This window comes from Anguilla anguilla, chromosome 7 (assembly GCF_013347855.1).
Source record: "Anguilla anguilla isolate fAngAng1 chromosome 7, fAngAng1.pri, whole genome shotgun sequence".
Taxonomy (NCBI): domain Eukaryota; kingdom Metazoa; phylum Chordata; class Actinopteri; order Anguilliformes; family Anguillidae; genus Anguilla; species Anguilla anguilla.
The window spans coordinates 6,562,872-6,587,654 of NC_049207.1; the positions used below are offsets into that span (position 1 = coordinate 6,562,872).

General features: G+C 56.5%; 1 protein-coding gene across 1 annotated transcript in view; it reads right to left on the bottom strand.

Annotated features, from left to right (window-relative positions):
- The window catches only part of cdk17 (cyclin-dependent kinase 17), a 79,666-nt gene that overhangs the window by 18,567 nt on the left and 36,316 nt on the right, over nt 1-24,783 (bottom strand). The window contains exons 2-4 of the mRNA XM_035426046.1: nt 20,809-20,957; nt 11,111-11,275; nt 6,660-6,793 (exon numbers count right to left, since the gene is read on the bottom strand). Coding sequence (XP_035281937.1) covers nt 6,660-6,793; nt 11,111-11,275; nt 20,809-20,935 — 426 coding nt within the window. The 5' untranslated portion in view covers nt 20,936-20,957. The remainder of the gene's footprint in view (nt 1-6,659; nt 6,794-11,110; nt 11,276-20,808; nt 20,958-24,783) is intronic.

The window sequence follows — 24,783 nt, forward strand, 5'->3', positions numbered from 1 at the left end:
TCCTCCGAGCAGCGGTGGCGGCGCCGGGGCGAGCGGGAGAGCGAGCGGCGGAGTAAGTACACGCTCCAGAGCGGCGTCTGTGTCAGCGCTGCGGGAAGCGTATGTAGGTCAAACTGCCAGCTCAAGTTTAGCGCGTTTACTTTCTCTGAGCGTAAGTCTTAGCTGCTGCTGCTGCTGCTGCCTCTATAGGGCAGGGGAGAGAAGCAACAGGAGGTACGCAGATGGGTGTGTGTGCGTGCGGGCGTGGGCGTGTGTGGTGGATGTGTGTACCCGTGTATGTGTATATGTGTGTAGACGAGTGCGTGTATGTGCGTGTAGGTGTGCGTTGGTGTGTACAGTCGAGCGTGGGTATGCGTCCGTGCATGTGTGTGTATGTGCATGTACGTTTGTGTATGTGTGTGTATGTGTGTGTATGTGTGCGCGTGTGTGTGTAGTTGAGCGTGCGCATGTGCCTGCGCGCGTGTGTTTGTATGTGCGTGTATGTGCGTGTATGTGTGTGTTTGTGTGTGTAGTTGAGCACGCGTATGTGCATGTGCGTGTGTGTGTGTGTGTGTATGTGCATGTGCGTCTGTGTGTGTGTGTATGTGTCTGTACGTGCAGAGCAGATGAATACCAGCTCACACACCACTCCTCACGGCTCCCTCTCAGACCCCGTCTACATGACAAGGCCTGCAGAGACAGAGGAATGTGAGGAGCACTTATCTCAGCACACTCCGGCAGAACCTCCACTCTGCACACACAGGCAGAACCTCCACTCTGCACACACAGGCAGAACCTCCACTCTGCACACACAGGCACAACCTCCACTCTGCACACACAGGCAGAACCTCCACTCTGCACACACAGGCACAACCTCCACTCTGCACACTCAGGCAGAACCTCCACTCCGCACACACAGCCACCTCACTGTCCCACCCTCTAAACCCCGCTCCCTAAGATCTGCCGCCCTGTAGGTGCTCATTTCAACCCTAATCAGGCACACCCGGTTCTGCTAATTAGCAGCTCAATGCAGATCTTTCACTGTTGGGTGAGGTGTGGCTTTGTTAGGGTCGGAGTGAACACCTGCAGGACGGTAGATCTGCAGGAACAGGGACAGGCAGCCTTGGTCTAAACGGTCACACAGGTCAAGCGGAACAGAGTTTTTCGCCGTTTAGAAAACGAAACGAAACCGCTGCCCTTCCGTTAGGCTGCGCCACACCTGCCAGCGCACGGGCAAGGCGCATTACACACGCTCTCCACCAGGGGGCAAAAAGGATCAGGCCTACGCAGCGAGAACCAGAAGCTACGGACCTTAATCCGTCTGCTCAACACAACTGTTCCACTGCTGTGACACCCACAGGGGGGACCATTAGACAGTCACAGAGCTAAGCCAAGTCCAGCTCAACCATTTCAGCCAACGTTAATAGATTTGTGTGAGCAGGAACATCCCCCCTGTTACCTCCATAATATCACAGCGCCAGGACGGCCCAAATGGAGGAGGTGTCTTCACACAGGATTAAGAAAACAGGAAATTTGTAAGTGCCCAGTCACAAGAAGGTCAAGTGAGGGGCATTCTGGGGTGTTACAGGAAGCCTGCTGCTCACCAATCCGTGGCAGGAATGTAAATGGGAACTGGGTGTTTGGAAAGAAGCTCTATTTTAGGTGTTGCTACGCAGGAGGGCCGCCCCGCACCTGTCGCAGGAGGAGCGGGGTCAGGGGCCCCTTCCTCTCCGGATCGAGGCGGAGCGCTTTCGACCCCCGCCGACCCCCGCCGACCCCGCTGCCCCTTCCCTAGGCCGGAATTATCGCCGCGGCGTTACGGATTACCATGCCAACGCACCCCCCCCCACCACCACCACCCCAAACACCCCCCCGTAAAGCCCCCATTGCTCACCGAACGCACACCCTACTCTGCACGGTGGGGAGAGTGGCCCCTGGCCCCTCTCTGAGGATGAGGAGCAGGGGGAACGGGGGGTTGTGTGAATGCAGGAGAGCACAGGCTCTGTACCACAGGCTATCGGACTGCACTGCTGGAGGGCCACAGTGTCTGCAGGTGCGGCTTCCCTTCGATGGGCAGCCGGGTTAGGCCCTTCTCAAGCTGGATTAGTTTCACCGCGGAGAGGCTATGACATTTAAGTGAGCACTGACAGGATGCGTCACTTTAACACAGTATGAATCTGCAATGTTCCGAAATTTAAAAACACCGGAGCGAATTATCTTCTGCGTTTCGCCGAACTCTCACGGTCCTTCAGTAAAAGCTAAATCCCCTTTGGATGGACCCTGCAGTAACGTGCCTACGCAGGGAAAGTGCTCGCCTTGGTTTTTTTCTCACAGATGTGCAGTTAGAGACGTTTTACATAATTGCGGAGGAATTACATAAATCGTTAATCCCGTACAAACAGACCCAACAATGCATGCTGAAAACCTTATTAATGCACAACAGTACACAGGACTGTAAAACTAATACAGGTGGAATGGGGCTTAAGGCCTTTGAAAAGAGTTGTGTGCCCAGCCTAAAACAGACGGTGACGCCGCCGCCGCCCCCCCCCCCCGAGATGCCGCGGGGAAAAGGGAAACCGCGATCCCGGGAGAATTCCACGGCGTTCCCCGGCACAGGTCAGATCCTCCGGCCTTGTTGTTTGCCGCCGCGGGATGATCCAGATAATAAGGGTTTAAATTAGACGGCGGGATTACAGACCAGCCCCCCCCCCCCCCCGCCCCAATCCGACGGCAGGGGGCGGCGAGGATTTCGCAACTCGCCGCACATCGCATCCATAGCGCCACTAACGCGTATGATCACCCACCAATCACGTTGTTTTTACAAATACAATAACAGCCAGGAAGAGGTATTTACCAAGACTGAGTACTCTTGGCTGCTTACAATGATAACACAGGAGCTAGAAAGCACCAAGTCACTCTTTCACGGTGAGAAAAATAATAAAATACCATTATTACCGGGCCACTTCTAACGTCCTGAACAGCTGAGAAACAGGTTTTGGCAAAGCCTGCCCCGGGAGGTGAAATTGATGAAGTCAGACAAAAGGGCCGTGTCAGAAATATGTCAAGGTCTGAACTGAAGGCATTTTATTATTATTTTTATAACCGCAAGAGCGCCACGTTGTTTTTTCCCCCTCCTCGAAAACCGCTACACTGAAGAGCATCTATTATTTACCGCCATCTTTACCGTGTCCCCAAGCAAGCGCCCGACTCCACTTCCCTTCGCATTAAACATCCTGTGTTTGGGATCTGCTCGGCGGTGTGTGGGTAAATATTTAGATTTCCCCCCCCCCCCCTCAATCACACCCTCCCGTATGAAAATGAGGGCGTCGTATTTTCGGACGCCGCATGAATAATGCGGAGGGCGTTTGCATGTTTGATGGCGAAGCTTCGGCTCGCGGCTCAGGCTTCCGCGCGGTCGCTCTGCGATGGGCTCGCCAGCGGCGCTGAGAACAAACCCCCCCAAATGTGGGAAAGGAGCGCTGGCGGCTCGCTGTGCGGGAGGTGCGGTGCGTTCGGCCGCGGGTTCGGGTTCGAGTTCGGCTCGGTCCCCGCTAGGCGGAAGGGTTCGGCTCCATCTCGCCATCACACGCCACCGCTCGAGACAACAAAAGCTTCTTAAACACCCCCCCCCCCCCCCGCGCTTTGGAGGCACATTTGGGGGCTGTAAGCTGCACCCCCACCCCTCCCCTGAGACTGCTGTGAGACGTGGGAGGAGGGGCATGAGGGGGGAACGGGGGGGGTGGAGCCGTCGCCATGCGTGGGCGGGAATCAGCGAGATTCCCAGGAAGCTCCGTCCAGGAAGAGCGAGCGATTCCCGTGAAGCTCCGTTCGGGAGAAGCCCGCGGGTCGCGTAACGCCTCGGCCAATCACACGCTTCGCCCGCATCTGTGCGACCGCTGCGGTGTTAATCTCCCCGGCCCCCCCGGCTGCCTCTCCGTCTCCACCCTCCCCAAACATGACGGGGTCCAGCGCTCCCGCTGCACCCTCAGCCCGGTACGGATGACTCAGGGAACTGGCCACGTCCGCCCGGGGACGCTCCTCCTTCCCACAATGCACCTGCCACATCGCTCATCTTCTCCCCCCCTAATACGCAGCGTGTGTGTGCTCATTAATCACCGGCTCTAATTAGTCAGGGGTGAGGAGCGCTCATCGATTCGGCCGCCCCGCTTCCGCCCCGGCCCGTCTGGGACCGCGTGTCCTCTGTGCAGGACAGAATGTCAGTCCGCTTCTCTGGGCATGTGCCCTGTGCACTGAAGGGACCGGATCGGTACCCAGTATCACGTTTCACCCAGAATAAGACACGCATGTGGACCGCAAGGGATGATGACCCCATCGCTCGCTCTGAATGACCTCCGACCTCTCCAGCTGTCCAATCGGCCGCCCTCTCCCTCCCAACCCGATCCCGATGACATAATCCCGCGCGGGCCGGGCTTCGCCGTTCCCCCCCAGGATGCTAACGGCAGGAGCGGGGGGGGGGCAGGAGACGGTCGTCAGCGGTAACAGCGGTGGGCTCTTCGCCACCAGTATGTGAGGAGAGCTCGTTGCGCCCTAATCTCAGTGAAATGAGGTGCGGTCTGAGCGGGAAGCCGACGCGGCTCCACACACCGGCTCTGAGGCACCGCTCCCCCATTCGTCACCGCCGTGTTCCAGGGGGACGCTAAACGGGGCTGCTCCCCTCCCATTACGGCCCGGAGGATGAACCGCTGCTCACCTACGATTCCATCGATCATCACCGCCGAGCGCGCTCAGCCCTCCCCCCTCCCCCCCCCCCCCCTCCCTCCCCCCCACCCTACGATCCTATCAACGATCACCGCCGAGCGCGCTCAGCCCTCCCTCCACCTGCACCCCCTCCCCCTCTCCTCCCCCCTCCTCTCCTCCTCCCCCGCCCTGAGTAATCTGGGGAGGGGGGCGGTCCCACAAACCAGCGCCATACGCTAATCTGGCCCAATCTTTCACACGCCAGCCGCACGCGTTCATCATGCCCGGCCTGTGCTGGCTGGGAGCCATTTAAACCGGCTGCCTGCCGTTCCACTGAACAGAAGGCGGTTTATCATTCCACCAGGTCAGCCATTTTACCGGTATACCACACCTAACCAGATCCCACCGTACCTACACTCTTTATCTGAAACTGAACCAGTTAAGACTCACGTTACCCATACTGATATTCTCTTGTTTTCTTGGATTTACCAAGGACCGAGAGGTAATTCTCCAGTTCCATTTTTCATTGTTTATATCTTCATCTGCATTCGACCGCAATGGGACTTAAGTTATTGCTCTTTCTGATGGATTTAACCGCCTCATAAACATCAGCGGCACGCCGGAGCAATTAAGAGAATTTTCTTAAGATGCGAGAGGGTAACGTTTCCCCCCAGAAAACCACCAGCATCCATCACTCCTCGCGTTTACGAGGCCATTCTTCAAAGGCCCTAACGCAGCCTGCCACGCAATTAAAATGGCGGCCGCGGGTAATATTTTCTCCCTTTGTGCGAAAAGCACGTCAGAACGCGGGCCGCCAGCATCCGACACGGCGGCGACGATTCACGTAGAGACGGGGACGGGCATCCCGACCGACCGTCGCTCGAGATCTCGGCCCTCCTCGATAAACGGGGGGGGGGGGGGGGGGGGGGGGGGGGGGGGGCGTGAGGTCTTATCACAAAAAAGCGTGCCGTGTCCTCCGTCTGCTTGTTCCGTTACTGTGGCCGTGAACTGGCAAGCACTCCGCAGCTGATAAAGCGTGTGTGTGTGTGGCAACAAGGTAACGTTGCTATAAACGCCACATGTTCTTTTTTTTACAGCTGAAGGTTACAGATTAACCAACACGTATCAAATTTTGTCTACCGACTCCCCGGGTTTATAAAATAAACAGTGACAGTGGCAGACGGGGCGGTAACCCCGCTCTGAAGCATGCTGGGACACACACCGAGTGTGTATTCTCAGTATTCAGAGTGAGCGGTGCCAGCGCTGTTCGGCTGTATCTGAAGTGGACGGGCACAGCCGGCACTAGTGGGGTCAGGATACCGTCCCGGACCGAAGGACGTGTCACTGAGAACCCGAAGCCGGCGCCGAAGATATGAACCAGCCCCACCGCCCGCCGCCGCTTTTTTTGGGATTAGCGGACAGCTCCTGTCACCTGACACGGCTCTGGCAGCGAATCAACAATCGGGGGAGCAGCTGGAACGATCAGCGCCCCTCCCTGATTAAGAGGAAATGTCCTGACCCTCTCACGGAGGACCGAACGGCGTCCTAAAAAACGCGCGAGGCCCTTCTGAAGAGCGCGGGCCGGGGTCAACGAGCCCGGGGGCCTCGCCCCTTAGCGGGCTGTCAGCGGGTCGGGCTGCCGCCCCAGTTTAAATATCAGCGGGTTCTAACTGACGCTACATAAGAGCTCTGTTTCTCAGACCAGCCCCCAGGCTGTGGACGCACGCACACGGCCTGCTGGTCTCAGGCTGGGGAACGGAGACGCGCGGTTGGCTGGAGAGTCCAGCTGTGATAAACGGGGGATTCGCCCCAGTCAGCCCAGGACCAAGCTCTCACGGCGCCCTGCAGAGCCGCCAACGCTGGGGGACTGTGCAGAGCCTGCTGAGGGGGTGAGGGTGAAAGGAGCTCCCCCTGCTGGAGGACGGGGGGGGACGGGGGGCGGGGGGCCGAGGGGAGGGGACGGGGGGGGGGGGGGGACTCGCCTCCATGGAGATCCGGCGGTGGACGCGGCTCCTCAGGCACACGCCGGTGGGGGACTGGATCTCGTCGGAGGACGTGCCGGACGCCTGGTCGCTCTCCCCGTCCGAGCCCATCTTCAGGTTCTCGTGGACGATGTCTGAGGAGGAGGAGGGAAGAGGAAGAGGATGAGGGAAGAGGAAGAGGAGGAGGAGGTCAGAGCAGTACAGAACAGTTTCATTTTGTTTCATGCTGGATCTCCCCAAACTGTAGTGTTAACTAAAAAAAGTTCATTTGTCTTAATCAACCTGGAAAACCCCAGAAAATCCAAATGAAGGAAAATCCCCCCCGCATCCCAGCGATGAACTCCTGTTGTTCTCCAAGCAGCCAGAAAAAAACAGCGTGCGCCAACACAACACACTTCAAACCGTTTCACAATGAGCTGCTCGCTAAGTAAAAAAGTGGGAAAAGATGACAGCTGTGGAACAGACAGAACTAAGGCCAGGAGCGTGAGTGCAGACTGTAGACCAGCCCAAGGGGAGAACGGGGGACAGCAGCCGTACAGGGACTCAGGCTGTTCCACACAGGGACCAGCGCAGTTACACACACAGCGAGGACCCTGTTTCACACAGGGACCAGCGCAGTTAAACACACAGCGAGGACCCTGTTTCACACAGGGACCAGCGCAGTTAAACACACAGCGAGGACCCTGTTTCACACAGGGACCAGCGCAGTTACACACACAGTGAGGACCCTGTTTCACACAGGGACCAGCGCAGTTACACACACAGTGAGGACCCTGTTTCACACAGGGACCAGCGCAGTTACACACACAGTGAGGACCCTGTTTCACACAGGGACCAGCGCAGTTAAACACACAGCGAGGACTTCCCCTGTCTGTGCCCAGCAGGGTGACACAGTGAACAGCTCCTGGCGGCCGCTGGCAGGGCTGAATGGGATTTCTGAGGGGTTATATCAGCACTGGAAGCCCTTCCCTGTGTGAGTCTCAGGCTGTTCAAACACACAGGCAGTAATGCATCTCTGAGCCGGCCAGGGCCTGTGAAAGGGCCCATTCATCTCCATGAGCACGCGCTCGCTCACACACACACACACACACACACACAGGCCCGCACCCGTGCACACACACAAACATGCACGTACTTGAGCACACACACACACACTCGCTCATACATGCTCGCGCACACACACACACGCACACGCACACACGCTCGCGCACACACACACGCACACGCACACACACACACACTACACAGACCCATCCCTCTGCACCTCGGATCCTTTCTACGCGTCCTCCACCACAGTAGCTCCTACGTCTCCCCCCACACCCCATACCAATCTCTATTACACCCCTCCGGTCTCAATACATCCCACACCCATCCAGTACATTGTATTCCTCCCACTCCTCCCCCTCCTCCTCCTCCACCACCCCCCTGTTCCTACACCTCCACTCCATCTGCGGTCTGTCAGTCCAGGGAGCTCATACAGGGATATTACATAACAGCCCCTCCCCCTCTGCTCCTGGTCTCCAGGCCCAGCCTGCGCTATTTTACACTTTCATCTCCTCAGTGCGCAGCGTTAGCGTTAGCGTATTCCAGGCTCCCCCCCCGACGGCAGCACCAGTTCTGCTGACCCGCCGCTCTGCCCGATGCCCCAGGGGGGGCGCTAGCGGGGCACACGAGGGTGGGGGGTGGGGGGTGGGTAGGCGATCTGGAGTAAACGTGCGGCAGCGGCGGCTGTGAAGTTTCACTGCCGGCCCGGGCCTGTCTACCGACACCTCCTTCCGCCCTTGGCCCCCCCCCTCCGACAGGAGCCGGGGGCCAGTAAACCGGCCCTGCTAATGCCCCCCCCCCCCCCTCTTTCATCTGGCCGCCGTCTCTGACCCCGGGGCCGAGGATTAAACAATTACAGCGCGCCAGCTTCCTCTCCGGCTCGTAAAGACGCCGCCGCCGCCGCCGCCACGGCCCTCTGGCTCGGGGGCCCGCTCGGCCCCCTCCGCCCGCCACCGCCCGGCGGGGCGCCCCGTCTGCGTTTCATTAGCCTTAACGAGAGGGCTGAGAGCGCGAGGGATCACTTTCACACCCAAAAAAACACCCCCCAGGCCCCCCGCTCGCAAAAAACACCACGCACCTGCAAACGGCCTTCAAACGCGGCTGTTTTTACGGCCTTCCAACCCGCGGGCTGCCCCTGATAGAGTACCTGGAGTGCTATTCACCTAAAGTACTGCTGGTCCTGACGAGCGCCGCAGTGCTCTTCACCCACACTAGCGCTGGTCCTGTCAGGGCTGCTCGCTCTGCCATCAGGGCAACGCCGCAAGATTGTGGTGCGATTTCGAGAGACCGTGCAGCTTTGCTCCAGTTTTCAATTTGTGAACAGATGCGTCTGCTAGTTCCGGAACTTCAGCGCACTTCCATCGCTGGTACGAAAGCACACATCCTTCTACCCCCCCCCCCTGCACCCCCACCCCCCACCCCGTCACGTCCAAGTGCTTCTCCGATGGAAGATCAAAGGCGGTCTCAAATCAGCACGCTGCAGTCCCTGCCATCGAACGCGGCTCGTCGCACGACGGACGCGGAGGCAGGCGGGGCGGCGTTTTCACGCTGCGTAGCGCCGCAGCCGCTTCGTGACCCACATTAGAAGCGCCGCCGCAGAGTGGGCGTGTCTGCTCCAACAGCCCGAGCGCCCCTCTTTATTTCGGCGAGTCGCGACTCCTCTCTCCTCCGCCGCCACGTTCGTTCGGGGGGGGGGGGGGGGGGGGGGGAGAGCAAAAACTTTGCGGTCGCTCTTCTTCCCAGAATGCAGCGGGGCTGTACGGGACTCTTCGGGGGCTCAGGTGGAACTGGGTCAAGGGCACTTCAGTTCCCGGGAAGAGAGGTACGGAGGGAGCGGTGAGCGGACGGAGGGAGCGGTGAGCGGTACGGAGGGAGCGGTGAGCGGACAGACGAAAAGGACGGACGGGTTCCAATCAACAGCAAACGAGGCTGAATGAGATGAATGAGCTGGACCACCATTCCGCGCCCGTCTATATTCATGGGGGGGAAAATCATGGTACGCACTTCCTGTACCACAGAGGTGAACCATAGAAACCCCTGATCTATTTATTCTAGATCTAATTTCCTGCAGAGGATGAATCACATGGTGCTTCTGCTACCATCCATATTTTTACTGCTGATCTTCCAAATTTAGAGGCTGAGCAGGGGGAGAGGAGAAGGGGACAGGGAGGGAGGAGGGGCAGGAGATTCGTTTGGGGAGTATGGGAGGGAGAGAGAGATGAGACATGGTATTGTGAAGGACAGCTTCAAGGGGACTAGCCTGAAATGAGAACCCAGGGAGCACACAGACCTCAGAGCAAAAGACACCGTTTAATGGTCAGGGAAGACTGACGTTTTAGTATCTAAGACGTCTTCCTCAGAGTCAAAAAGGAGGAGAAATGGAGTGAAGGTGGAGAGATGAAAGAGTGAGAGGGTGAGAAGTGAAAAGGTGAGAGGGTGAGAGAGTGAGAGGATGAAAGGGTGAAAGAGTGAGAGTGTGAGAGGGTGAGAGAGTGAAAGGGGGGAGGGTGAGAGTGATAAAGTGAGAGTGATAAAGTGAGAGAGTGACTGTGTGAAAGGGTGAGAGGGTGAGAGTGTGAAAGGGTGAGAGCGTGAGAGAAAGTGAGTGTGAAAGGGTGAGAGTGAGAGGGTGAGAGAGAGTGAGTGTGTGAAAGGGTGAATGTGTGGGAGTGTGAGAGGGTGAGAGAAAGTGAGAGTGTGAAAGGGTGAGAGTGTGAGAGGGTGAGAGAGTGAGTGTGTGAATGGGTGAGAGTGTGAGAGGGGTGAGAGTGTGAGAGGGTGAGAGAAAGTGAGTGTGAATGGGTGAGAGTGTGAGAGGGGTGAGAGTGTGAGAGGGGTGAGAGTGTGAGAGGGTGAGAGAAAGTGAGAGTGTGAAAGGGTGAGTGTGTGAGAGGGGTGAGAGTGTGAGAGGGTGAGAGTGTGAGAGTGTGAGAGGGTGAGAGGGAGAGAGTGTGAGAGGGTGGGAGTGTTAGAGGGGTGAGAGGGTGAGAGAGGGTGAGTGTGTGAAAGGGTGAGAGAGTGAGAGGGTGAGAGAGAGTGAGAGTGTGAAAGGGTGAGAGGGTGAGAGAAAGTGAGTGTGTGAAAGGGTGAGAGGGAGAGAGGGTGAGAGGGTGAGAGTGTTAGAGGGGTGAGAGGGTGAGAGAGGGTGAGTGTGTGAAAGGGTGAGAGAGTGAGAGGGTGAGAGAGAGTGAGTGTGTGAATGGGTGAGTGTGTGAGAGGGTGAGAGAGAGTGAGTGTGTGAAAGGGTGAGAGGGTGAGAGGGTGAGAGAAAGTGAGAGTGTGAAAGGGTGAGAGTGTGAGAGGGTGAGAGAGAGTGAGTGTGTGAAAGGGTGAGAGGGTGAGAGGGTGAGAGAAAGTGAGAGTGTGAATGGGTGAGAGGGTGAGAGACTGCGGCGACGGAGACTCACCCAGCCGGCTGCCGTTGCGGGGCATGGCCATGAAGGAGCCCAGGCTGCCCCCGATGACGCTGTGGGGGCGGCGCAGGGGCGGCTTCTTGAAGGAGCCGGTGTACTGGTGCAGGAAGGAGTGCATGCTGTGGGACGTGGGCGGCCGGCCGTTCCTCACGATGGGCTCTGCAGCGAAACACACAGCCTGTCAATCAACCGCCCACCGCACAGAGGAGACCAATAGCAGCACAGCCTGTCAATCAAACACCCACTGCACACAGAGGAGACCAATAGCAGCACAGCCTGTCAATCAAACACCCACTGCACACAGAGGAGACCAATAGCAGCACAGCCTGTCAATCAAACACCCACTGCACACTGGAGACCAATGGCAGCACAGCCTGTCAATCAAACTGTACTACAAATCTGCCGCTACATCAACAGGCACCAACTTACATCAGAATAAAACACTTAACTGATTGCAAGTTATGTTTCCCACTATCCCAGCCCCAGCCATCCACACGCAGGTCCTGCGGGGAGTTGATTCGGGGACATTACATAAATCTCCCATTTCATTAAGCCTCTCAAAAGCGCGCTTTGCCACCAGTCACTCCAGCTGGACGGAGCAGATAGCCGCTGGGTTTTAATGCTCCAACAGGGGCTACATCCAGCTGCAGGCATGGCACTGCAGCACTTAGAATCCGCCTGCGACCACCACGGGCACACGCGTGTTTCCGGAACTTTCCACTCCGGGGGGGGGGGGGGGGGGGGGGCGGGTTCAACTCAAGCTCCTGTTAGGCAGGGCTGGCCCAGAAAGAGAGGGCCATCACTCTGCTCTGGGTTCCCAAATCCAGGGGGACACGGTCTCTTGGCGGGCCCCCTAGTTTTTGGAGCCGATATTAGCACAGTTAGCGGGCCTGTCCTGGTCTGTTAGAGGGCGGGTGATTGGTCAGCCCGTGCAGATGCTCTCTCAGCGGGCCTGTCCTGGTCTGTTAGAGGGCGGGTGATTGGTCAGCCCGTGCAGATGCTCTCTCAGAGCCAGGAAAGGGTTGGTTTCCTGCATCACACAAGCTGCTGCAGATCTGAACACCTTTAGCTGTATATCCTCTATTAAATCTACGGAGGGCCAATGCCATTTAAAAGTGTATGCACTGGAATAATGTGCAAATTACTTATTTTAACAGCTACTCTCTTTAAATTAAACCAAGCGCTCAGTAACTGCTGATTTCATCTACATCCTTATGCCTACACCGCTCCTTTCAATGCCCAAGGGAAAACAAAAATGAATGTTAATATAACGCCGTATGAGCAGACGCAGAATTTAATATAGATGCACACTAAAATTCATCCTAAGCAATCGTTAGGACAAAACACAAACCTTGCAGCAAAATATTAGCCATCATATGCAAAAGGTATAGCGCAGCAACAGATGCTAGTTCACCTTTCTTAGTTATTTTATTATCACTCCCTTGGCAAAGAGAACGAGGAAGGAGGGAAGAGAGAGAGGGAGCAGGAAGCACGGAGAGAGGGAGGGGGAGAGAGAGAGAGAGAGAGAGAGAGAGAGGGAACAGGAAGCACAGAGGGAGGGAGAGAGAGAGAGAGAGAGAGAGGGAACAGGAAGCACAGAGAGAGGGAGGGAGAGAGAGAGAGAGAGAGGGAACAGGAAGCACAGAGAGAGGGGGAGAGAGAGAGAGAGAGAGAGGGAACAGGAAGCACAGAGAGAGGGAGAGAGAGAGAGAGGGAACAGGAAGCACAGAGAGAGGGAGAGAGAGAGAGAGAGGGAACAGGAAGCACAGAGAGAGGGAGAGAGAGAGAGAGAGACAGAGAGAGAGAGGGAACAGGAAGCACAGAGAGAGGGAGGGAGAGAGGGAGAGAGAGAGAAAGAGAGAGAGGGAACAGGAAGCACAGAGAGAGGGAGGGAGAGGGAGAGAGAGAGAGGGAACAGGAAGCACAGAGAGAGGGAGAGAGAGAGAGAGAGAGAGGGAACAGGAAGCACAGAGAGAGGGAGAGAGAGAGAGAGAGAGAGGGAACAGGAAGCACAGAGGGAGATGCCTTCAGAGCGAGGACAGAAAACCGAGGCAGAACGGTAACGCCATGGAAACGCCTAAGAGCTCAGGAGCAGACACCATGGCAACGGCAGTGCCAAGCGCTGCTGCAGAAAATGCCAACTCCCGCCTCTGCGGCTCATTTCAGCCGCGTTTAACCGGCCCTGGCAGGCCGTGAGCACGTTAGCTAGCCGCGTGTGTGTTAGCGAGCTGCATGCGCGTTAGCAGGCCGCGTGCGCATTAGCGTTAGCGAGCCGTGTGCGCGCTAGCGAGCCGCGTGTGTGTTAGTGAGCCGCATTAGCGTTAGCGAGCCGCGTGTGTGTTAGCAGGCCGTGTGCGCATTAGCGTTAGCGAGCCGCGTGTGCGTTAGCAGGCCGTGTGCGCATTAGCGTTAGCGAGCCGCGTGTGCGTTAGCAGGCCGTGTGCGCATTAGCGTTAGCGAGCCGCGTGTGCGTTAGCAGGCCGTGTGCGCATTAGCGTTAGCGAGCCGCGTGTGCGTTAGCAGGCCGTGTGCGCATTAGCGTTAGCGAGCCGCATGCACGTTAGCAGGCCATGTGCGCATTAGCGAGCCGCATGCACGTTAGCAGGCCATGTGCGCATTAGCGAGCCGCGTGTGCGTTAGCAGGCCGTGTGCGCATTAGCGTTAGCGAGCCGCATGCGCGCTAGCGAGCCGTGTGTGCGCTAGCGAGCCTGTACGGGTGGGCGGGTGCTGCCGTCAGTTTGATGGCGCTCGTGTGTCTCTGGGGGTAGGCCTTTGCACTGCATGGTGACCACGCTACCAGGAGTCGGGCTAACCAAGAATAACTGACAACAGCTGCGGGGTCCACTACCACTCTAGGCCCTCTTGGCTCCTCCAATGTAAACAGAAGCGTGTCACGCGCTAGAAGGTTCCGTGCGATAAACCCAGCGTAATGAGACCGCCATGGAGGATCCTGCTGGGCCAGGGGGCCGGGCGGCGGAGGAGGGATAACGGGGGTCTGTTGCCGAGAGACCGCTCGTGGCCCGGTTCTTCCGTGAGCGCTGAACAGGCCCGCTACGCCGGGGTCTGCCAGAAGAAGCGGGTCGTTTCTGAAGTGGGTCGCTCCCGTCTGACAGGCTGAGGGGGACACTCGAACCCTCTCCACGCCTCTTAATCTCATCTGACCCAGGAACGAGAGCCGCAGGTGAGCTGAAGAGATACTTAACCAGAGCTGGGAGGAGGCACCGATACAGCGCAGATATGGTACAGGTACGCCACAGGTACGCCACAGGTATGGCACAGGTACAGCACAGGTGCAAATTCGGATTACCCTGTTTCCTTCCCCTCTTCAACCGCATGGAACTTCCACAGTCAAATACTGTGCTCTGATTTGCATGGGGATGTGGGTGAAGTGATTTGCCGCTTTGCTGATATAAAACCAAACCACCGCGTCGCTCTGTCGCGCCGGCCCGCTGCGCTCGGGCCGCGGCGCCCCCCCCCCCCCCCCCCCCCCCCCCCCCCCCCCCCCCCCCCCCCCCCCCCCCCCCCCCCCCCCCCCCCCCCCCCCCCCCCCCCCCCCCCCCCCCCCCCCCCCCCCCCCCCCCCCCCCCCCACGCTGGAACGTCCGGCCGTTCGGCGAGAGGCCGTGACCGAAGCGAGATCGGGCGGGCTGATTGGACGACGAGGCAGCCCAGCGCGTCTGACCACTGAGGACGAAGGGCTGGGAAAGTCCAGAGAAGTCTGCAGACGGAACTGGGCAAACTTCAGACAGGACTAAGGATCAGTAAACTGGAGCATCGGCAGCGATATGCAAATCTTCAGCAATCACCTGGCAGCACCCTCCAGCTAACCCACAGCAGGCCCAGAAAGAGGCTCAGAACTACAGACACGATTAATTAAATCTTACTCAACTTCTAAAAAACAACACATTCAGGTGACAGCTAACAGACGTGACGGGGGACAGAGTCGGTAACACGGCAACACGCCCTCTGAGTCAACAGGCCTCAGTAACTCCAGCCGTTTCCTTCCAAGCAAAACGAAGCTGGAGCTTTTGGTTTCATTTCGCTCGTCTGCCGCAAAACCTTCAGCACCTTCCGGGCAAGCCTTTCGGTTCTCGCTCTAGAAAGCAGCAGGGCTGAAGCGAAACCGGTGAGACAGGGGCGGTCGCGGTCGCAGACTCAGCCGCGCGGACGCTGCAGTGCGCTCACCGCGAGAGAGAGAGGGCCCAAGGCCAGGCGAGAAGCCTGTGTGTGGCTGTTCGTTATCGAAACCTGCAAGTGTTTCCCAACGTTCAGAGGCGCGCCAAGTAGCGATCCCAGTTCCCGCTTCTGTCCCGCTTCCAAATTATTACTGGCCACGGCTTAGAGGTGCATGAGCCACAAACTCTCAACGCCCTTAACGCCTTGTTAAGTTGTGAGATCACACATGCATGATTAGAATGGTCTTAATTGAACATTCTAATGCTGATGAAACAATCACTAGTGGAGGTTCAAAGTAAGGGAGTTCCAGAACACTGACTCAGAATTCTGAAAAAACATTCCAAAAAACCTACCCTTCCAAGTTCCTCATTTGCAAGTCTCTACCTGCTGACTACCACAGCTTCCCAACACAGTCTTACAACACAAGAACAACAACATGTCCAATCTGTCAGCAGCGTGCATTCCATAAAAATGGAGATGTTATGCCTGTCATCTGAAGAATAAAAGCTTTTCATGGAGGAAATATGGTACTGTACAGCAGCCAACTGGAATGTAACAGGCCTACGTCTGACTACTGGAGGGAAGAATGGTTCATTTTGCAGCCAAATAAGCTAACACTACATGAATTTGCTGCCACCAGGACTGCTGTATGAATCAATGATATGCCTTTCAAGTTAAACTTAATACTGGGCCATTACTAACAGCACACCAGCAAAATATCTCAGATTTTTTCGACCTGATGAGCTCGACCACTGAGCTGACCTCATGCCAAGAACACAAGAACCGCAGAAGAAGAACAAAGCCTTCATTCTGGAGAACGATACACTGGAGAATTCCTCCTTCTCCTCTTGGGGTCCTTTCAGGGTTTTGGCTGAGAGGCGGGTGTCCTGTGCTATGCCTGTGCCTGCTTGGAGGAGGAACACCTGCCTACACCTGCCCTGCCCTTCTCTCCTTGACCCCCTCTGCACCCCCCCCCCCCCCCCCGAGGAGCACGGACCTTCACGCGGTTCCAGCTCCAGCTCCCACGGGGTCTTGTTAACGGCGCTGTTTGTTTGTCTCGGGTAATTTCCGCCTCAGACCCCGCTCTGCTCCGTAACCCCCAGGGGAGGAGGCGAGAGGGGGAGCGGGCGGGGGGGGGGGGGGGGAGGCGGAGGAGGCGAGAGGGTCGCGCTAAGTGTGGAGGGAGGCCAGGAGGACCCAGGGGGAGCGCCCAGGGAGGCCACACCGGAAGCATCGGCAGCACTTACGCACCCCGAACAGGGCCAACGTGTGAGATTTTAATGGCCCGGTTCCACCGATAAACTCTCTGGTTTTCCTCGCTCTCTAATGTGACAAAGCTCTGCGGCTCTGCCTGCAGTGCTCATCGTTTCTGTGGGGGGGGGGGGTGAATTTCCGAGGCCAGTGAGGACGCAACGGATCATTTTAATACTTTTTTGTGTTTTTCTCGCCCCCTTAACATTCCAGCTCCGTCAGACGGTACGCTCCCGAGTTACGAGATGCGCGTTCGTCCGACGAAAAGCGGAAAACCTCTCAGCGGAGTAAAAACCTTGTGCACTTTTGCATTTAGACTCAAATGCCACCTTGTTTGGAAATGCCACTCCTCTGCACACGCACACGGGCATCTGAAGGCCAGCGTGAGCGCAGCTACACCCAGCTGAGAGCAGCGGGCACTCACGCAAAACGCATTTCACTCCATTTACGTCAGTAAAAACAGAAAACTTTAATAAGGGAACGAGCGGCATTACTCACAATCCTGAACTGATTTTAGAGCACTGTACGCTATTCCAAAATACAAGCTGATCCAGTTTACCGATGATTTTAATATTTCATTTTCGCCCTGGGGTACAACTCCCTCCAAGCGCACCCACGAGGGGAACAGCAAGAGGTCGAGCCCGGAGACGAAGAGGTCGAGAGTCCCAGTGAAACTGTAATGCGATATGACTGACCGGTCATGTTCCCACAGGGCTCCTGTCCTGGGTGAGGTCACACGCTGTGAGGGTCTGACACATGGCCCATTCTGATAAAGACAACGAGCCATTCGCTGATCAAAACTGCTCTCTTCATCACTGCTTTCTATCGTTTCTAAGCAGCATGAGAAAGGAACCAAAAATGAGAAATCGAAGGCGATTACAATGACTTAGATTACAAGTTTTTTTTCCAATTACATTTTGTACATATTTCCAAATGCATATAGGATATACTTCCAATTTTAAACTTATTTTGCATCCAGTTAAAAACTCAGTTTAGACCATTATTCTTGAGTTTTCTTGTTGTTTTAACAACAAGAGACATTTAAGTCCCGTGCTTTTTGTTGTTTTAAGATCCAGTGTTACCCTAGACTACACAAGGACACCATCACGCCATCAATCACTGAGGAAGGCACCACATTATCGCAGCCTCTTTAGCCGGCCAAACTGCCACTGGTCTGCACGTTTACACAAGAGCTTGTTGACAGAAAAATGGTGATGACATTCTGTCCATGACAAGATATACACAACCATTCGCAAGCAGCGATGAACCACCTGTCCAAAACACAGACATTCTTCTGTTATTTGGACTACAGCAGCTATGCCGGAATGTGCGTCTATTGCCTCCTTAAGTACACTTAAAAATTCAAAAGGGCTCTTCACTTTAAAACGGACATTCTCCGCAGTAAATAACGTTGATTATCTCATTGTTTATCACAGACACACTGCCATTGTGACATCACGCCACTTGAAAAAAGAATCATTATAATTCTGATATTTCAAAGGCACAGAAAAAAAACAGATTCTCTGGGGTATAACAGATCACTTTCGGGACACTTCAGTGGGAAGTCTGTTCACAGGGAGCTCCATTTCTTTTTCTTTTTTTTTGCCATTTTCTCCCAAATTTAGTCGTTATACCAATTGCCCGTGTGAATCACGGTCCTGGTCGATGCGCTATCCTCTGTCGGTCTGGGGAAGGTGCAGACTACCACATGCCAGCCTCCGATACATGTGGAGTCGCCAGCCGCTTCTTTTTCACCTGACAGCGAGGAGTTTTCACTGGGAGAGCGTAACGCGTGTGGAGGTTCACGCCATCTCCCCCAGATCCCCTCCTTACTGAACAGGCGCCCCGACCAACCAGTAGGAGTCGCTAATGCAACGCTCAGGACTCATACCCTCACCGGCTTCCCACCCGCGAACACTGCCAATTGGGTTCGTAGGAACGTGTGACCGAGCCGGAAGTACCGCTGCCGGGGATTGAACCCAGGTCTCTGCGGTGGTAGGAGATTGCTCATCGGGGAGCTCCGTTTCCACGGTAATTTGTGTTCCTTTCATCGTTTTTTAAATCATAATTTTCTTACTGGCGTTACGCTGCTCTTAAAGGCTATAATCGCTCCCACCGCCTTACCTCCACTACTCATTACAAGAGGAAACCGTGGGGAGACAAGAGAAACACATCATTCGAAAAAGAAAAGAACAGCAGGAGCAGCAACGCTCGCTCACAGCGAGCAGTCTGAACCGAAGTCTAAAGCATCGGAGTACTGACGGAGTGGAAACAAGAAAAACCGCACAAACCAAATACGGAATATGAAATATCACAAGCGCAACTGCTACAACTGTACTCTTACCACGTACCAACAGGGGGGAAAAACACACAATTTACATTCAGGAGTGAAGAAAGTAATCAAGTCTAAAATGCTAATAATTGATAGCAATCAAGTGATTTGAGTTTGCTTAACCTGATGATTAACGCATTAAACATCTTTACTCGTTAAAACGGAGACGTTTACATGGAGAGGCGCTGTCGGCTGCCTGCGCTATTTCAGGCTGTCGTTAAAATGGCTCAGTGAAGACACTGCTTCTGGAAATGCGATCGAGAGGCAATTCATCATCCACATTCTGGTGTGATAAGGGTCAACAGAATACCCCTCCGCAGTGTGAGTGTGTGTGCATCTGTATGTGTGTGTGTGCGTCTGAGCATGTATATGTGAGAGTGCGTGCGTGTGTGTGTGTGTGTCTGTATGTGTATGCGTGTGTGTGTCTGTGTGTGAGAGTGCGTGCGTGTGTGTGTGTGTGTCTGTGTGTGTGTAAATGTGTGCGTGTGTCTGTCTGTATGTGTGTGAGAGTGCGTGCGCGTGTGTGTGTGTGTCTGTGCGTGTGTGTGTCTGTCTGTATGTGTATGCGTGTGTGTGTCTGTATGTGTGAGAGTGCGTGTGTGTGTGTCTGTGTGAATGTGTGTGTGTGTGTGTCTGTGTGAATGTGTGTATGTGTATATGTGTGTGTGTCTGTGTGAATGTGTGTATGTGTGTGTGTGTGTATATGTGTATGTGTGTGTGTGTCTGTGTCTGTGTGAATGTGTGTATGTGTGTGTGTAAATGTGCGTGTGTGTGTATGTCTGTGTCTGCCATGTGACACACAGCGGAATGCGAGGATTAACAATGGCGGGGGTTCTGGAATGCTCCGCAGCGTTGACATCACAAACAGACCCCGCCGCAGACGTGTCCTCTATCACAAATTCTGTCCCCACAATAAGGGCGCTATCAAACAGGGCCAGGGCCGCGGTGTCACAGTGAGTCATAAATCAGCTTCATTCCAAACCCCCCCGGGGGCCAAAAACAATGGCTCTGGAAACAAAGGAAGCAGAAGAAGCGCAGCGACGGATTTCTGCGGCAGTTCTGTCGTGCCCGGCGTCCTTCTGGTGAAGAGGAGAGAGCGGCGCCCACAGTGCGTATCAGAGGAGCCTGATGATCTCCATCCAGAGTCCCGACCTCCGGTCACAGCGTCTCCCTCGCCGGCTGCCGCCCGCAATCCAGACATTCTTTCCGCGCTCGTCGGGAGAGAGCTCTGGCGGTTCGCTGTCGTCACGGCGACGGAGGGGTGCTAATTACCGCAGACCACATGAATGGCGGTGGGGGTGGGGGTGGGGGGGGTTCAGTGGAGCCTAATAAACAAGCGCTTAACACCGTTTCTAATCCCCCGGCATTCCTCGGGAGTTAGGCACATTCCGAGGCGGAGGTGGGCTACCTCGGCCGTGTCGGGGCGCAGGATTGGACGAGGCGGAGGTGGGCTACCTCGGCCGTATCGGGGCGCGGGATTGGACGAGGCGGAGGTGGGCTACCTTCAGCCGTTTCGGGGCGCGGGATTGGACGAGGCGGAGGGAGGAGCGTGAGGTCCGCACGCGCTTCCCGTAGCGGCTCCCGGCGCGATTCATTAAAAGCCCGATGTGCGCTAGGCTAACGAGGCCGGAGCAGCGCGCCTCCAGGGGAGAAAGCCGCGGGACCCAGAGGCAGCGGGACCCAGACGTGCGGCGGGCGCTCCGAAACCATGGAAACCGCTGATACGCGTTGTTGGCGGGTTATGCCATGTGACCTAGCCTACAGGGACAGTCAATGTGAGCCTTCCTTCGCACCGCGGTGAAAGAGGACCTTGGTACTGTCAAGGCTAGAACGCTGTGTGAGTGCGTGCGTGCCCGTGTGTGTGTGCGCGTGTGTGTGGGCTCAGTCTGTGCGTCTCCAGCCCCAGATGAAGCCTCTGCAGGTGCGTGACTCACCGCTGTCCTTGCTGCTGCTCTCCTCGATGGTCATCTGCTCGGCCAGCTCGGACAGCGACTCGTCGATGGTCTGGCTCCCGCGCAGCGTCAGGGACAGACGCCGCTTGAACTTCTTCATCCTCTCCATGGAGCGCTCCGGCAGGGGAGGCCTGCGGGGAGGAAGAGGAGGAGGAGGAGGAGGAGAACGGTTAGGAGAGTCTGGACCCAGAGATGCACACACCAAACTTCCTGTGATGTTCTAGAACAACACCCGATTCAACTAACCAACTAACGATGGTCTTCAATCGGGACCTTGACAAGTAAAAGCAGGCGTCTTAGTGTTGGGCTAAAACCATAACCTGCACACCCACACCGGCCGTTTCGGATAAGACTGGACACCCTGGCCCTAGTGAAGCGTCACAGGGAGCCATGACCCAGTTGCCAAGGAGAAAAGGCATTAGATAATTCAGAGGAACACCCTCAGCCTGCGTACATACTTATCTATGCCCCCCCGCCACAAACACTCATGTGCCTCCATCTTCCCCGCCCTCCTGTCAAACAGGCCCGCAGAGGGACCACGCAGCACCTCGACCCCCCCCCCCCCCGGGGAACATTAGCGGTAAACAGAGAGCGCAGCACTTAGCGCTTTACAGCTAGCGTTAGCGCTCCACACCGGCGGGAGCCCCTCCAGCAGCTGACATCACGGACGCGGATGAGACAAAAAATAAAAAATAAAAGCTTGGCGCTCCCACACTCCTCTGCACACGCGCGTGTGTGTGTGTGTGTGTGCTCCACCGCGGAGGAAAGCCGAGGCTTTTAAAACGCTTTTAACAAACTATTTTTACGCGAAAGAAAAGCGCACCGCGGACACGCTCGCGGCTCGGCCATGAATAAAACATCGCGCGCCGGCGGCGCTACGGTTACCCAGAAACCCGCCGCACTTTTCCGCCGCCAGGGAATCGCGGGTTATTCCCGCGCCTGCCACCCACAGAAAAGCCAATAAAATGAAAAAAATAAATAAATAATGTTATCAGCTACAGTACGGCGGAGAGCTGGACAAACACAGGCTCATGTTACCAGCCGCAGGGCTCGTGCCTTCCCTGTGTCAACACCGGCTGTGAGCTCCCTTTAAAGGCTTTTAAAAACACCCCCCCCCCCCCCCAAAGCGCCAGTTTTGAAGACAGTTTTCTAGAAACAGACAGACAGCCTGGATCATCAGATCATCAGAAAGGAATGATGACTGATTTTAAAACCAAAAAGGCACAGAGCCAATCACGGGGCTGTCTTAGTGAAGCCTCCTCACTGAGCCTCTGAAATCCATGACTGTCCTTTCAGGGGGGCGGTGACCTGAGACTCCGCCCCCAGGCCTCAGCAGAGCCTTCTCATTGGTGGCAGCCAGAACAGAGGCGGGGTCAGTTATGCCGATTGGCTGTGTGGCTAACCCAGGGCTGATCACCTTTCCTACTGGTCCCACCGCCCCAAGCTCGCTCTCTCTGCCCTTCCTTCATCCCTTTATTTGAATTTATCTGAATTCTGATGTTACCACTACGGGTAAAAATAACATGTTTTCCTTGATATCTTGATAAGGGAAAAACTAATTTCTAGTCTCACCGAGGTTGTGAGCACTGTGATCACATCCACACAGGGCTGAATGCGTCAGGCAGCGCACAGAAGAACATTCCAGAACATCCGCTCGGCAGCGGCTGTTAAACAGAGTAAGGAACACAGGCTATCACCTGTGTCATGTGATCAGACCTGGCTAACGGCATTCCAAGACCAACACACATTACGCAAACACTACAGGCACGTTGTGTAAGTCGCTCTGGATAAGAGCGTCTGCTAAATGCCTGTAATGTAATGTAATGATTTGAATCTACAACCGAAAACACGAGCCCCGAACGCACGCGGGCAGCATCGATGGGAAGCCGCAGAAACGCACCGGACCCGCGCGTGTGCCCCCGCACAGAGGACGAGACGGGACGGGAGCCCCTTTGATCTGAGTGACCCGTGACAGCCGAGAACCGCAGAGCTTTAAGAGGGGAGGCCGATACGGGACGGGGCGGAGCGTCAGATTCGGGACAGGAAACGCACGCAGTGTGAGCAGGTACACGCCGGCGGTGGACTGGGGGGCGGGGGGGGGGTTAAGGCTGGCACAGCGGGCTCGGGCGGTCAGCGTGGGGCGGGGCGGCGGTGGTTCCAGGAGACGGGCGCCCCGCCCGGGCCACAGGAAACACCTTGAGCCCGCCGCGCGCGGGTCCCGCCCCCCGAGACGCGCCGCTTCCCCTGCTCATTGTGTTCCGAACGGGGCGCCCCGCCCCCCCCTCCTGCGTCACCCCCCCTCCGACCCCACCCCACCCCGACCCCACAGCCCGATAACATTCATCCTCTCACTGCGGCACGAGCGGGAAACGGGATGGGGGAGGGGGGGGCTGTCGGGGGGGGGGGGGTGACACACGTGGAGCACATTCGACCTCAGGGCACCGTGCTCCTGAGCGAGTACGCCAGCGAGTGTGTGTGTGTGTGTGTGTGTGTGTGTGTGTGTGTGCGTGTGGATGCATGCATGAGTGTGTGTGTGTGTGTGTGTGTGTGTGTGTGTGTGTGTGTGTGTGTGTGTGTGGATGCATGCATGAGTGTGTGTGAGGTGCGTGGGTGTGCTTCGGGAAGGTAAGATGTCACTGAAAGCAGGTGAAACTGCAGGAAGCGTGTGAGAGACCGACAGAAAGAGAGAGAGAGCAGAAGAGTTGGAGATACCAGCCCTGCACAGGGAGGGAGGGAGAGGGAGAGGGAGAGAGAGAGTGAGACAGAGATCCTGCACAGGGAGGAAAAACCAAGCAGCCCATTCCTGCTTCACTGGAGCATACGCAGAGAGGAGGACATGTGAGAACATGTGGGTGGGAGAGCGAGAGAGAGAGAGAGGGAGAGAGAGAGGGAGAGACAGCAAGATACTGACACAGAAAGAGAGAGAGAGACTAACGATGCAGAAGCAGGGAGCAGAAACGCTTCTGGGCACAGCGGGCGGACGGGAGCGCAGGAGGCGGTGGGACGGCACGGCGGGGTTTGGAAGGGTGGCGTTTTACGAGCAGGGCGCTACACACGGGAGCGGACGACAGACGGCCCGCCGACATCAGAGCGTAACCGGGTGCCACGGAAACACCGCACGCCTGTCCGGGAGGGCTCCGGGAACGAGGGGGGGAGGGGCGAGGCCTGTCACTAGGAAGGAATATCCGTTTGCCCATTGGCCGAGCCCTACGGATCGCAGAAACCGCCCCCGAGAGGGTGGGGTCGGGGGGGGGGGGGGGGGGAGGTGGGGGGGGGAGGTGGGGGGGGGTCCCTCGAAGCACACGCAGCTCTGCCGAGGGAAAACCGCGCCGCTCCGTCCAAACGCAGCGCCCAGCGCGTAAATCTAAAAACGTCCTAGCGTCGGGAGTCACGACCCTCCTCCAGCGGGACGCCCACGCAGCTGCAGACGCGGCGCGGGAGAAAAGAGAAGTGAGCCGTAACCGCGGTGCGCGAGTCTGGCTTCCAAACGCCGCTTCTTTCTTCTCTTTTCTTTTCTTTTTCTCCCCTCCAGAAGCATGTCGGGGGAACATGGCTGAGCGTGCTCAGTGCGGGTGGGGTGGCTCCCCCACACACAGAGCCTGACAGAGGGGGGGGGGACGCAGTCGGCAGTGTGTTTTTTGACCCTCTGATGACACATGACAGCGGGGTGGTGTTTGCAGCAGGAAGTCAGCGCACCACACCGCAGCCGCTCACACACAAGCTGCTCGTTTCCTCTTTTCGGCCAGAGCGGGTGGGACTGGCGGGGGGACGGGCTGGGTCAGGCCCCCCCGGCCCGCTTCCACTCGGGCCCACATTACTGACCGAGCGCTCTTCCATTGATTCCCCCTGATTCTCTCTCTCTCTCTCTCTCTCTCTCTCTCTCTCTCTCTCAGAGTGGGATTTAAGTGGGCCCTCGGAGGCTAACGTGCTGGTTTTTGGGTGAACGTTCAGCGAGAG